Source organism: Leguminivora glycinivorella, chromosome 6 (genome assembly GCF_023078275.1).
Source record: "Leguminivora glycinivorella isolate SPB_JAAS2020 chromosome 6, LegGlyc_1.1, whole genome shotgun sequence".
Classification (NCBI taxonomy): Eukaryota; Metazoa; Arthropoda; class Insecta; order Lepidoptera; family Tortricidae; genus Leguminivora; species Leguminivora glycinivorella.
The window spans coordinates 25,907,999-25,924,305 of NC_062976.1; the positions used below are offsets into that span (position 1 = coordinate 25,907,999).

General features: G+C 39.0%; 1 protein-coding gene across 1 annotated transcript in view; it reads right to left on the reverse strand.

Annotated features, from left to right (window-relative positions):
- The window catches only part of LOC125227291 (cytoplasmic protein NCK1), a 32,495-nt gene extending 16,309 nt beyond the window's left edge, over positions 1–16,186 (reverse strand). Inside the window, exon 1 of the mRNA XM_048131564.1 lies at positions 15,727–16,186. Coding sequence (XP_047987521.1) covers positions 15,727–15,831 — 105 coding nt within the window. The 5' untranslated portion in view covers positions 15,832–16,186. The remainder of the gene's footprint in view (positions 1–15,726) is intronic.
- Positions 16,187–16,307: the final 121 nt, after the last annotated feature.

Consider the following 16,307-nt stretch of genomic DNA (forward strand, 5'->3'; position numbering starts at 1 on the left):
ACTTTCATTACTGCTAATAGCTAACTATAGAAGTTATCTGTAAAACCGTACTTAATAAGGGAGATTTATACCTAGATTTCCTGGTCCCTTTTTTTTTTGAAATTGAAATTTAGCGCCTCACTCCGAATTTAGCTGTTATCAGTTCCATAGCAATTTAGTACGCCAGAATTCCCTCCACTTCACTAAGAAATATAAGGTATTTTCCTTTTAAGTCCTTTGTTACATACGTACACAAAAATCGGTCTAATTACCACTTATACTTTGATATCTTAGTCGATCTACTGATTAGCTTGGATTGGAAACTAAAACCCATCAAATCGCTGCCAAGCAATTTGAGGCGTTTTGGATTTGAATATTTAAATAAGTTCACCTTTGCACCTCCTCCTTCTCCATTCTTTTAAATTTGATGCCTTGTATATTTTATGTTGGTGGTACAATAAAGAATTTACTTACTGACTTATTTATCACCTCTCCCCTTCCGTTGCTACTTTGGCACTGTGCAACTAATGTCTAAAATAATCCACACCTGGGTAGGAAGTGTCTTCGACTAATTGGTCTTCTCTTTTTTTGATTATTCTGTTTTGAACGAGTACCTATATATTTGCTCATTCCTGTTCTAAGACCCTGACCAGGACGCTTTTTTTAGAGCCTACGAAAAGAGTTTTAAACTTTTTATATTAAGTATCCGATCCGGTCCAAGATGGCATCTGGCACGGGCGTAGGCATTTATGCAAATGACTAGTGACTACAGTGGTAGTATCAGCATGGGCAATTATGCTACTGTCTTCCAAGCCGAGAGCCCGAGACATACGCAATAATTACCTGTGTACATAAGAATAACCCAAGGAAAGAATATCTATATACTCAGAGGCGGCACTCAAAGCCTTCACATCGCCCAGAGTTGACTCTAGACTGGTATTAAACGGCATCCAAGTTCTTAACAAGCTTGGAAGGCAAAAGAAGGTGCAACTGGTATGGATACCGGGGCACGAAGGCTTAATTGGCAATGAAAATGCTGATAAACTTGCCAAGGCCAGATCTGAAGACAACTTCATAGATCCGGAACCTTTTGTGGCCCTTTCACAAGCAACCATTAAAACGGCTATAAAAGACCAAACAAAGGCTAATAATCACCAAAAAGAGTGGGATGCCCTGGTAGGTCTGAAGCATTCAAAGCTCTTTATGCGGACGGTAGAATCTGGAATTCTGGATGGAGCAAAAAGCTAGGAAAGCTAGGCAAAAGACAACTCCAAATTATAAAGGGGTGTTTACAGGCCATTACGGGATCAAAGGAATTTTGGCCAAGATGGGACACGCTGACTACACTGATTGTCGCATGTGCGGCGAAGAGGAAGAGACCGTCAGACATCTAATGTGTGAATGTCACGCCCTCGCCAGACAAAAAATGAAGAACTTTGGAGCAGGCTACCTAGTACCAAAGGACATCAGAGAGCTACCCATGAGCCTCATCATCCGATACGTGGAGATGGTCGAGAAGCTCCTGAATAGCTGAAGGATCTTAGGATCGAAGGGGGTAATTGTACAAAAGATCCCGATGGCCGATAGGTCTAAGTGTATCCGGAAGGGCCCCCGCAGATTTAAGATGAGTATCCGATCCGATCGAGCGAAGGACCGACTCCTATACATTCTCGAAATCATTAAAGGCGCCATCTTTGATTTTTGCCTTTGACCTCTCCTTCCTACATCCGATATCGGATCGGATAATATGACAACGCTGTATAGCCCTATAACCATCATCATATCCAATGATATTGTCTCATGTTCCACTCTACACAAGCCATCCTCTCTGCTATCCATTTCCAAGGTAATAAAGTTGTTGCTGTTGTCAGAAAAACTTCTCCTTATACCTAACACCTAACTAATCACTACTACTAACTGTCTTATATCAACAGCTCACTATCTGATTGCAAGATTTTAGTCATAGAACTAAAGATAGAGAGCTAGGTGTGTTTTAATTTCTACAGTTTGCTGATTTACACTAAAAATAAATAAAATATGTAGGTAAATTTCGCATTATGGCTCTCATCTATCTCAGCCGTTATCAATTCCACGCTTGTACGCACCTGGAACATTAATTTTGTTCCATTTAATAAATTATCCGAAATTATCCGAATTATTCGAATATTCGAATAATAAAAATTGTATTATCCGAATTATTCGAATATTAAAAACCCGTCGGATAATGCAAACTCTACTCATAGCTTACTAACTCGCGGTGGGACCAGTGCCTTATGTAGGAAATTGTAATTACGTATCTTTCTCATATACTTTTTCTCCAAGAGCAACCATTTAAGCTTAATTGACAGAGGCAAGGTGCGACATTGAGCGAAGCGAGGATGATCGTGTTAGGTTGACTGCGATCCGACAGAGCGAACTTAAAGCCGATAACTTTTATTCCAACTCACCTCATAGTTCATTATTGCAACGCGTTACTACTTTAGGAAACAGAAACTCGATAAAAATCGCAAAATGATTTGCGTATCTACTTTAGATGAACACACAACAGTACAACACACACTAGTGTTAGTGCGTAAATTGATCAAACTATAGTTATTTACGTAAAACTTGTTAGGCAGCTTTATCGAACATAATTAACTATAACAACTCACAAGACCTAGATTTCAGTATTTTATTCTAAAACTTATTAATATTCATGTGTAGAACCTAATAAATTATTTGGTAGAGTAGTAACTATGCTAAGCATCAAGGTTCGTTTTACCCTGTACGCCTTAGGCTTAAGGACACTTCCAATTTTATTCACACTGGGGACTTGGAACTATTGTTGTGAGGACAACAGATTGTTCTCTATGGTTGAAATGTCGGTCTTTAGAGGGTGCGCCCACGGGCGACAAAGTCGCTCGGTGACTTTTATGTCGCACGCATCAAGTCTATGAGCTTGTATAAGAGTGGGCACACTTGCTGGTGTGTAGTAGAGGTGTGCGCCGACCGGCGTGGCGTACGCCGCCGGTCATTTTTGCCACGCCGACGCCGCCGATCATTTCACCGGCGTGAAATCGGCGTGAGAATTGAGCGGAATTTAATTCCCAATTTTTGTTTTGTTTTTCTGTGTTATTTAAAATGAGGACGTGTGCGGCGATTACAAAATGATCGGCAGCGGCGTTTTCCAAAAATCGGCGGCGGCAGCGTGTTTTCGGCGTAAATTTGTCGTGACCTTGAATTTCATGTTTCTTACTTAAAAATATTTCTTGAAAATTTGATTCGTTTCTTTTTTCTTCATGTATAATTTTTTTAGATGTACTTTGACACTTAGAGACTCTATACATCTCTAACATCTCTTATTAATAATCATACGAGTAATAGCTTTGTACTTTGTATAATTTCTTGTGTTAATATTTTTTTTTTATGAATACTTTTGCTTATTAAATTGTATCTTGTTTTTTTTAATGCTTGTTAATTATAAGATGTAATATTTTGAAAAGAAGTGGCCCGCCGAGTTTCTTGCCGGTCCCATAGTGGATACCCTCCTCCAACTGAGGGGGGACTGAAATCTTCTCGAGGCTGAGGCGTAGGGTTAGAGCCGGCGTAGTTTTATTTGACGTTCATAAGCGCATTGTAATATGCCTACTTGGAAAATAAATATTTCATTTCATTTCATTTCATTGATCAATATAGGTGTACTACGTATACTTTTATTTATAAACTGTAAGTTAAGTTAAATGACACATGTAAATGAACACGTGATAGTAAACAACACTGATTACTCTAATAATTATCCGTTGATGGCAAAAAATCTTTTTTATTAATGTTGGCTTCCATTGAAGGATTTATTTCTAAATGTCCTTGAATCTGCAAGGTACTCTTTCTTTATGAAGGCCTTAGGAAGCTGATAAAGAGGCCTTGGTATCGAAAGAGCACACACCTTCAGCACAACCATAGGGATTCTATCGTGCTCGGTCAATTTATGAGTGTCGAGAAAAAAAGAGAACGGTATGGCACTGGAAACGGAGGTCCGGAGCTCTCTTCATATAAATTTGAGTTTGATGCAGATAAGTTATACAGAAAATCGGTTTTGTTTTTTGTGTCGTGCAGCACTGATTAATTTCCCATGTATTATATAATACCCGGATCGGCAGGCCAAAGTAGCAACTGAATGGTTACCGTACTATCGCAGCCAGGCCGGCGAAGACCAAAAAACGAGATAAAAGGACACCTCGAAGCCTTGCCTAATAGTTCTACACACAGCGGGTATTTTTCGAGGAGCCCTGAAATCTTGAATGGATTACATGGTAGTCATCCAGATAGATAGAAGATCCAACAGGAAAAGACCTTGGCTCTGGTATTCTCGTAAGCGCTGTAACCAAATGTGTCAAGCCGTATGCCAGAGCAAAGACGTACACCGATCTCCCCTCATGCTGTTTTTTGCATGCCATTAAAAACTTCATACCAAAGTCCCTCATCTTTCTTACTGCTCAATAACAAATATTTTATTCATAGTTAACTTTATTGGGAGTTGTAAAAAATATTGCATAAAAAGTCCAAAAATGTATCCAAATACTAAGTTTGAGCAGTTTAGTAACCACCAAGGTCACGCCGTTTAATGACGGGAGGCGGCGGCTTGGCAAAAATGCCTGGCGGCATCGGCGCGCCGGCGCGTCGCACATGTCTTTCAAACAAGCCATATACCAAACAGCGCTCTGTAGCCCGAAAGGGTAAATAAAATTGACACAAACGTCATTAACCCAACAAACTAGCTTCTGTAAAGCATCACTATGCGAGTTCATATGAAATTAGTGACAAATTCCGAGTCAAAAACATCATTGGAACATGAAATTGCCTCACAGGACCCATGATAAAATAGTATATTATATAACGGTAACGTTATGAAGGCTATAAAAGTTGAGTACCGCGGTTAGGCCACGAAGGCTTGCCGAGTGGCCTAAGTAAGGTACGAGACTTTTATAGCCTTCATAATGTTACGATTGTATACTATACTTTTTCTACGACAGCCACATACATACTTATTCGAGAATAATAAAATGGGTTAGTTACTTACTTCATATGATGAATGGGAATATTTGTGTGGATCGTCGTAGCATTGAGTATTCTGTCCACAAAATGTTGATGGCGAGATATTGTTGCACAATTCTTCAAAATATGCCAACAATGCGGTTTCAGAGAAAGTTGAAACATTTTTTTGCAATTTCCATGTCATAAAACAATCATAACATTTTTGCTACGCTGTATCCGACTTTTCAGGTAACAAATTGTCAGTCACTTTGAGCGCCATAGCCTTGATTTCTTGGGGAGTATATTGTTCACCAGAATCACTCATAATTACTTAAGTTTTTGCACAAAGTCGACTTAAAATACAGTATAGAACACTAAAATAGATCAAATAATTTTTTAAAAAGTTTACAAATGTGGGAACCACTAATGCACAGCCAGAAAATGCTCAACCCAAGAATTTACGACCCAGGAATTGGCGTCCATGATGTACGAGAGTTCTTGGGCCGTGAATTGATGGGTTGGGCATTCTCGGTCTGTACACGTTTGGTCCGGGCGATAATTCGAAGCCACTTTTTTTACAGGGCGGCAGTATTGTACGACCCCGTAATTCGCGTCCAAAAAAGTGGACGCCGATTTTGGGTTGTACATTTCTGGGTCGTACATTAACCGAACTCTTCATGCCATAGACAAGAGAAATAGAAAATAAGCCGGTTTTCAATTACGAAAAATATGGTTGCGTTCAAGAATATTTAAATGTTGAATGTAAAATTATTTGATAAACTTATGATTTTTACCTTTGTTTTGCAATATCTAATATGTAAAACGCATTTCAGTTTATTGTTTCATCTTGATTTAAATTATGAACCTAAATATTATATTATTTATTAAGAGTTATTTATTACTGCAAATGAAAACATACCTGATAAATGGAAGTTGTACTTTTAAAAATAAACTTACAGAACTCCTATATTCATATGAATACTGCTCAGCAGTTATCATATGAACCTATGAACCTATAGACTTTTCTATCGTTACTCAAATGAACTTAATTTGGATACCGCTGACAATAATCTAATTGACAGATTTAAGTGCTGGAGTAGAAAAAGTTTATTTATGTACTTTGTAACGCAGATTATAAAGGAACCGTTTTTTATTTTATTTTACTTGTTTTTAATTATGACGCCGATCACGCCGATTACGCCGACACCGCCGGCCATTTTTGACCCAGACGCCGCCGCCGACGATTTAGCCATCGGCGCACACCTCTAGTGTGTAGTCTTTCATACTAGCCCATAGATACTATAGATAGACTAGATGCGTGCGACAAAAAAGTCGCCGTGCGACCTTGTCGCCCGTGGGCGCACCGATGCTCTATTTATGCAGATGGCGCCAGTAGCAGGGGGAAATTAGCTAAAATTACGGCATAATTAATGGAAGGTTTTTTTAAATTGAAATACGTACGTTATAGACCGAAGTTATTTTTCATCAACCCTCCCCACTCCTTCCTCCTCTGCGTCACCCCTCTACCCTCCCTTAAAGTGCCGAAATTGCGGTTTTTCTCGATTTCTGACAAAACTGTTGAAGATACAGAAAAAGCGCGTAGGAATGAAGTAATCCTTAATAAATTTACTACAAATCATTCATTAACACTTTGGTTCTAGCACATAGTTTACGCGTGATCCGTCACGAAAGTTGGTCCTTTGCTGCAATCTTCTTTAGTGAATGTTAAGTTTTCGCCCAAAATGCATACGAAATCGTCGAAATTTGTTTGATATAACTAAAATATTGTAACTCATGACTAAAATAAAATTAAGGGGGAAAAATCACTACCATGGGTGGAATTTCCAATGTCTTGGAATTCCAGTAACTATTTAAGACGTAATATTTTCACGGTAGTAGTCGCTAGGAGTACCATTGATCTATATAGTGTATCTATGACTGGGGATGAGCTTTTGGTAGCTGTTGGTAGAGCCCTGGAGTATCAATCCAGTAGCCGTGAGTTCAAGTCCCACCCATGGTAGTGATTTTTCCCCCTGAAATTCATTTTCAGTTTATACTATTTTAGTAATATCAAACAGATTTCGTAAGCAATTTGGGAGAAAACTTAACATTCACTAAAGAAAATTGCAGTAAAGGACCAACTTTCGTGATGGATCACGCGAAACCTATAAGTGCTAGAACCAAAGTGTCAATGAACGATTTGTAGTAAATTTATCAAGGATTACTTTTTTCCTACACGCTTTTTCTGTATCTACAACGGTTTTGTCAGAAATCGCGAAAAACCGCATTTTCGGCTATTTAAGGGGGGAAGAGGGTGACGCAGAGGGGGAGGGATGGGGAGGGTTGATGAAAAATAACTTCGGCCTGTAATGTACATATCCCAATCAAAAAAAATCTTCCATTAATTATGCCAACATTTTCATACATAACTTTCCAGAAGCAACGGACTACAGGATAAACAATGACCTATGTAAACAGAATTGTGCATGTATTTAGCATAAGTATATTATACCTAGAATTAAGAAATGACATGTAAAATATATTTTTATTAATAAATGATCGTATCGTATTGAATACCTATTACAATTATGATGAGTTCTGACTTCTGACTACTTTTAACTTTATACATTATAATATTTTTCAAAATCCAAACATACCTATTTATGACCTTGAATGTCTCTTATTAGCTCAAATGGCATGAAACACTACCTTTTCTAATTTACTGTTTTAATTAACTGACTCATAATTACAAAATGTCCACATTCTTGCTACTACATTTACAATGTTATGTGGTCCCATTTACAATTAATAAAAATAAACTAGACATTGTATAGACTGTATAGTTACTAAAGAATTTTGTAACTAGAGTCAACTCTTGTTAATTCGAAACTCGAAGGACTTTCCAAAATATTATGATTTATCGAGAGTTTGAATTATCAAATGGTTAGAAGATTTATGACAAAAAATTAAACTACCTACCAGTCGTTAAGTAATAATCAATTGTTATGTACAAGAAACATAATATAATAGTTATTAATTATTAGTTTTTAGGAAGAAGTTTGTAATATTCTTCAAAGCACACAGCTGTGACTGATCAATAATTTTTTTTAAATCAGAAATTAATGCCTGAAATGCTTTTTCATTTGTGTCATTTTGTAGACAGAAGCTTTGCAATGTTGAAAGATAACATAACTTACGAAAAAGTAACTTAAGTGAGTGGCTAAGGGCCTGGCCACATGGGCGCGTTGCGGCGACGCACGGCAAAAATTCTGCGTTGCGTTGCCGCGCCGCCAGTTTTTGCGGCAGGAAATCTGCGGCGCGGCACCGCGACGCAAGAACTCGCGGTGCGTCGACGCACCGCAAAAACTCGCGGCGCGGCACCGCAACGCAGAATTTTTGCGGCGCGTCGCCGCGCCGCCAAAACTGGCGGTGCGTCGCCGCGCCTCGATAACTATACACAGTGCAGAACTTCACGATCAGTCTTTATCCAGACATGGATCCCATTACGCGCATTCTGCTCTTGCTCGTATTCAGGGCCGGATTAAGGGTAGAGCGAGTGGAGCGGCCGCTCTAGGCGCCACATGGTAAAGGGGCGCCAAAATCGAGAATGTAGAAAATTCATACAAAAAAATATACGTTGCGTGGGGGCGCACATATCACAAAATGGCTAGAGGAGTCGAAAATGAATCCACCTATTGAAAATCTAGATTTGTAATTCAGATTAAGTGGAAAGTTGCACCACATTGCCATTCATAAGGGCGCTGTTGCTAGGGCGCCGTAAAAGGAGGATTCTAGCCCTTGACGAACCACATTGTAGTGCGGGGAACGGCAAAGTTACGTCGCTATCCAAATGCAAAAATATGAGTCATAAAGCCAAAGGCGTAAAACGTCTCAGAGAGGCGCAATTTTGTGAGTCACAGCAGATGGTGAGCGAACTTCAAAGCACTCAGATCACTTAGTGGCAAAATACCGAAATGGGCATCCCGACGGTGACGATTGAGACCGCAGTTAATCTCTTAATTAACTCTTAGTATTATTAAAATAATAGTGATGGCGAAATATAAGGCCTAAAAGTATGTTCCCGAACATATTAGGCGCCCTGTGAAGTCAAAATGCCCCAAAATATGTCAAAGACCGCAGCTCTGCAGACGATGAAAGCTTGAAAGGTCGCGGATTCCCCGCTGGCGGGTTATCTTAATAAATCAGGTCAATAGGAAAAAAATTCGCGCTCGCTTCGCTCGCGCTTATAATTCATAATTTTCTTCTTTTTTAGTTTGGACAAATTCCGAATCTGCTTTCCTGACTTGGCCACTATAGTGCTCCATTTTGTTTGTTATTTTATGAATATGATATCCACGTTCAGCCACACGTAACTATACTAGGGAGCGACTACGAAAGTTCAACCTGTTCAACCATTTGTCCCTTTCGTATTCTGTATGATAAAATCCATAAATTCTGTATTGCGTTAATCTTCAAATTACCTCCTCCTTACGTTATCCCGGCATTTGCCACGACTCATGGAAGCCTGGGGTCCGCATTGGCAACTAATCCCAAGATTTGGCGTAGGCACTAGTTTTATACGAAAGCGACTGCCATCTGACCTTCCAACCCGAAGGGTAACTAGGCCTTATTGGAATTAGTCCGGTTTCCTCACGATGTTTTCCTTCACCGAAAAGTGACTGGCAAATATCAAATAAGTTCAGAAAAACTCATTGGTACGAGCCGGGTTCGAACCCGCGACCTCCGGATCGAAAGTCGCACGCTCTTACCGCTAGGCCACCAGCGTTTACGGCATGGCATTACTATGAAAAAAAATTTCGCGCTCGCTACGCTCGCGATTAATTTTCCTACATAGTGAAACTTCATCCCAAGGGCGCCGAAACTCAAACTCGCTCTACCCTAATCGAGTGCAAGGGCCGGCGCTGCTCGTATTACGAAGGCGCTTAAAAAAAAGGAGACGAAAAGAAGATGCTGGGTCAACCCATATATATGTATATAAAATGAATAATGACGGAACTCATTTTGAAAGGAAATATGCGGCATTAAAGACAAGTGAAGTGAAGTTCAAAGAATATTTCAGAATGACAATAGCAAGTTTCGAAGAATTACTGGTCTTTAAAATCTCACCTCGAATAAAAAAACAATACTTATATATTTAGAAAACCTGTCGGACCTCTGGAGATGCTGGGATTAACTAAATATGCCGAATACCGAATATTTACCGAATATTCGGCCCATCTCTAATGTGGACGAAGGACGAAAGGACAGCCTTATAGACAGCAGGCAGGCAATTATGGTCGCGCGATAAATGATAAAAATATCAGGCCGTCCCTATCGCACTATTTGTAAGTGCGATAGGGACGGCCCGATGTTTTATCATTTATCGCGCGACCATGATTGCCCTGCAGCTTCTTATTGCTATCGGTGTCGAGTACTTATCTAAGTTAGGTATCTTTATTTTAAATATGACGGTGTAATTGTGTGCAGTACAGTACCTACAAAAAAAATGGTACAGAAATTAAAAATAATTACAGTACGCTGAACCAAACTAATATATTACTTACAATACTATATATCATATCATTTTCCTCAGAGCATTTTTCCTGTCTTTGTGTATACTACTTACGGTTGGCAACCCTACACCGCTCAATGTGGCATTTGCACGATACGGCAACGTGCCGCGGCGGCCGGCCGTGTCGCAGTTGTTAGCTAAGCTACCCTTGTGTCCGTGCGTGATGACACGATGCGCTGGTTGTTCTTTTAGGTATTTAAGTACTTTTAGGTGTTTAAGTACTTTTAGGTATTTAAGACGCTACAGGAGCGAAAATGGAAAGGAAAGGGAGCCCTTTCAATTTGGGAATTTTAGTTAAATATACTAGTGTTATTAACTAGATTTATCGAAAAAAATTGTCCATTCAGAACAACTCAGTTAAAAGATATTACGAAAAAATCTTTAAAATCGAGGTTCCGCTCTCGACTGTTTCCTCCTTCAAAACTTAATGAATCGTAAGTGCGTTTTCACATTATCCGATCCGATATCGGATGTAGGACCGATATCTCATACATTACAGGCGCCATCTTGTATTTTTTCCATTGAAATCCTTACGACATCCGATATCGGATCGGATAATGTGAAAACGGCATAGTTTTATTAACTAGATTTATCGAAAAAAAAAATCCATTAAGAACAACTCAGTTAAAAGATATTGCGAAAAAAATCTTTGAAACCGAGGTTCCGCTCTCTTTTCCTCCTTCAAAACTTATTTAAACAGAACGAAATTTGAGAATCTGAATAAAAATGAAATAATCTGTGTCGGACCGTTTAGATTTTTTGGACAATTGTTACCGATCTTGAGTATCCCTTTTTCGAGCCATATTGAAAAATGCCGTTTTTAGAAATTTTTCATTGGATCTAGCATCTTTTAAAAGAAGAATAGCAAAAAATATCAAAACGGTCCGACTCAGATAAAAATAATAATAATCTGTGTCGAAAAAATCATTGCTCTATCTTCAAAAACCAAGGAGGAAATAGTCGAGGGCGTTTGTATGGAGAACTGACCTGTATCGTATCGTCTTAAGAAATCTGATTTCAAAGGTTTAGGTAGGAAATCTAATCATCAATATTATTGCAATGTAAAATTATTTTTTTCTTTTTTCTCCGTGATGTTTTCTAACGCGCTTATTTTTAGGAGGCGGTTTTTTTTTCATGGTTTGTTTAAGGTACACACCGATATGTTGTAAACATTTTTTAGTTTTTCGTAAGTTAGTCGTTAACGGTGGTCTACAGCCAAAATTGATCTACGACAGAAATGATCTGTACATATTAAAGTAAGTAGGGAAGAAAACCGCCATGCTGAAGTGTATTTGTGCATGTCACGTCTGGTCTGTCGCATGCATGGTGAGACGACTTGGACGCCTTTATGAGTGACTGCATGGCCGGAAAAATAACACCAGAGGGAGTTGAGGAAATCAAGGGGAAAGGCCTTTGCCCAGCAGTAGGGCACTATAACGGGCTAATTAAAAAAATCTGTACCATTTAAATTTTCCTACTAAAATGTAGATTCTAGCGAAAAAACGTACCTAGGTTTTTCCAGTTGAACATTATTTTTAGCTGCAAGCCACTATTTACGATTTAATCGATTTAAATAAAACTTGCCTACTAAATTATCCATTTGCATATTGATCGTAGCGAAAACACGTACGAAAACGACGTACGTTTTTCTGTTTTACTTTTTTAAAGGCACAGGTCACACGTTTTTCATCAAATCTATGTCGTACCGTTTAGGTTTTTTGGCTAATTGTTACCAATCTTGAGTATCACTTTTTTTGCGCCATAATGAAAAAGGCCGTTTTTGGAAATTTTTGATTGACTCGAGCGTCTTTAAAAATAAAAATATCAAAACGTTCCAACACAGATAAGATTAATAATTAATAACAATCTGACTGGGAACAAATAAAATTATTTTATTAAATATTTTTTTGATTTGTTATTTAATAACCTAACAACAAAATTAAAATTTTGAAAAAACTCCCGACCGCGACATAGTGGACCGATTTTCATGAAACATGGCTAAGAACACTCCCGACTAACTCAGCTTTCAGACAAAAAAACTAAATTTAAATCGGTTCATCCGTTCGGGAACTACGATGCCACAGACACACACACACACACAGACAGACAAACAGACAAATAGACAGACAGACACGTCAAACTTAAAACACCCCTCCGTTTTTGCGTCGGGGGTTAAAAATCTTAGTCTTTCGCTATATCGTAATGCTGCAAAGGAGATAGGAGGTGCAAGCACTAATTGTTGCCTTGGGCCTTGTCGTTTTTTCTTTCGTGTATGATGTCTATTTCAATTTATAGAATAATCTGTGTTGAAAAAATCAGTCTACCTTCAAAAACCAGGGAGGAAATAGTCGAGAGCGTTGGTATGGAAATTGAACCGTCCTGTATAGTCTTAAAAATATAATCGATTGTCGATTTAGCCCCGCTCCCCAGCTGCCAGCTTGCAGACCTGAGGTTGACTATGATAAGAGAAGCATCTTAGCAGGTTGCCTCAAGGGCCTACTCCAAAATCCTGCCAGATTTCCGTCCATAGTCCATAATAGTGCGTAATTTTATTTTCACGAATTTATCGGATTCGGATCGGACGTAGTTCGAAAGCGCTCTATTTTTAACGTAGGTACCTATCGTCTTTCAGATAGAACGAATATTTTCTTTACCTATGTATTTACAAATTGTCAAATCTTTTGGGAATTACATAAAAGTCATAAAATTATTTATTTAATTAAATTTTGAAAAAAAAAACCCCCGACCCCGACATAGTGGACCGATTTTCATGAAACATGGCTAAGAACACTCCCGACTAACTCAGCTTTCAGACAAAAAAAATCAATCTAAATCGGTTCATCCGTTTGGGAGCTACGATGCCACAGACAGACACACACACAGACAGACAGACAGACAGACACGTCAAACTTATAACACCCCTTCGTTTTTTGTGTCGGCGTCGGGGGTTAAAAATGTTATTATTTAAATCTACCCATCGATGTACCCATTGCGGAAATATAAATTAGAGAGGCACTCCATAAATGTCAATAAACCCTTAATTGCATGATTTTACTTTTTTTAACAATTTACAGATATATGACACCATGGTGGTATATATGCTGAGCACTGGAAAAATAATGAAAAAAATCTATCACCATTTTTTAAATATGAAACAACGTAACTAAAAAAAAGATGATTTTTAATAGCATATTGAAAAATTCGAATATTGCTTAGTATTTTATCGTGAAAAACTGTACTAAATCTACTATTGATTCAATGTTTGTGATGCTTGGAAAAAAATCCATCACCAAGTAAAGAAGGGTTAAATATAAACGACACGAAGTTTAATTCGAACACAACAGTTCACAATTGCGAGCAGCGGTGACGCACCGCCAGTTTTGGCGGCGCGGCGACGCGCCGCAAAAATTCTGCGTTGCGGTGCCGCGCCGCGAGTTTTTGCGGTGCGTCGACGCACCGCGAGTTCTTGCGTCGCGGTGCCGCGCCGCAGATTTCCTGCCGCAAAAACTGGCGGCGCGGCAACGCACCGCAAAAATTCTGCGTTGCGTCGCCGCAACGCGCCCATGTGGCCAGGCCCTAACTAATACATTGTGCAACAATAATACCATAAGTTTGAACTTTTCTCAAATGCAATCTCCGCAATCTCTAACTTACAAAATTTGAATTGTCGAGTGTTTGACGCCCACAAGTTTGAAGTAACACATTGTTTTTTTTTGGTTTAAATTACCAAGTGTACATAATATAAATGTATGGATATTTTTCAAAATAACAAAAGATTTCTAGGGAACTCATTTTAACTTCGAATTATAGAGGTTTCAATTATCGCAAGTTTGAAATAATGAGAGTCAACTGTAGTGTAGTCAAGTTTAGGAATTACTTAATATTTGTTTAAGTTTCTTTAATTCCGAACGACATGTGCATGTGGCTCTGTTCTGCAAGCTAACACCAACCAACATGTAATTGTTCTCACAAAGTAATCCTGAACCTGAACACAGCTTTCTTTTATCTTATAATGTATATTATATTACATATATACGTGGCTGGTGAAAACTTCGGCTAGGCAACACTAAGCAAAAAAAAAACCTACCTTAACAGTAGGTACTTTAATAGTAATCAATTTTAGGCAAGCCGGTGGGAATCGGCTTGTATGGACCAGCCGCTGCTGGTATATACCTACATTCATAAAGCAAAAACCAGAGTTCTACTAACAACTGGCAAGAAGTACTGCATAAATGAATATTCGTTTAAATAACTTGAATGTATAATTATGACATGCAAGGTTAGACATTATCAGGTATTTCAGACATTGAAAATGTGTTGATATAAATGATGCAAAACCAACAGAATGCAAAGATCTAAAATAAAATATTCTAAATGATGCAAATATATTTATTTCTTTATTTATAGTTGCAAATTGGTCTTGGCCGCCTTACGGCCCAGCCACAACATTGGTGGCGGCAGCGGCAAGTGGTGGCCATAGTAGATTGGCCATAGTTCTTATAAGACAGTGTTTCATACATACATACATACATATAATCACGCCTGTATCCCATGAAGGGGTAGGCAGAGCACATGAAACTACTCAAGTTTCAGTGCCACTCTTGGCAAATAAGGGTTCGATAGAAAACGAAAGCGTGACATTGCAGTGACAGGTTGCCAGCCTCTCGCCTACGCCACACTTTAACCCATATCCCACAGTCGCCTTCTACGACACCCACGGGATGAAAGGGGGTGGTGAAATTCTTAACCCGTCACCACAGTGTTTCAATATAATTAATAATCATGGGGTTTACTACATCTTAGAGCTTCAATTTTATTTTCAATGAGTTGTATGGTATGAGACTATGAGTCAAAGAATAAGTTACTAAGGGATTCCCAGATTTAGCCTTTATGATACATTTCTAAATTTTAACTTGAAGTTTAGTACCTTTAAGTCTAGAATCGATTTATCTACCTCTTTATTCAGAGACAGAATAATTTTTGAATATTGATAATCAAGGAACCAGAATAGGTTCTATGACTAAAACGTTTCAGATTGTCAAGGGAAGTGTACAGAATGGTGTTCAGAGGCACAAGGACACCTTCCTAACTCTATGTTGTAGTGAGGTCAGTATGCAGGGTGATGTTGAGCAAAGGTGAGAGCAAAGACTGGTGGACCAGGTTACCTGAGCGTTTTTCCCATGTCTCGGGTTGGCCATGGCGTGCGGCGCCGGCAGCGGCTTGCTCGCCCACACCGAGTCTGCGGCGCGCGCGGTTCGCGTCTCCAACATCTGAGTCCCTGGCGAGCCCTGCTGCTAGCGCTCCTTCCCTTCACTGATGCATTTCCACCGTCGCCGTCACTGCACCGACCATTACCACTGCACAACACCGCACGCGATCGATCGCCCGCGTGAATACGCCGCAAAAACAAACTATTGTTTATTGTAGGACGTGCGAAACCGATCGAAAGCTGTCGCCCGATGAACGCACAGGTGACATACACGAAGAGGGTTTACGCCGTTTTGCAACACGAGTCTATATTTAGGTTGAATTTAACGCTTGCCCCGTTAGTGTATACGTTAATTCTAAGTAGAATTTTCTTATAAAACGATAAATTTAAACAATTTATCGAGAAAATTTCACATCAGTCGGTGGGGCAACGATGGATGAATCAATAGACAAAAAAAGTTTTTTTTATCGCAATTTTTCTCACTTACCATTGACAAAATGCAGCACTTCAGTTTTTTTTAGAAAGTTGTTTTATTCA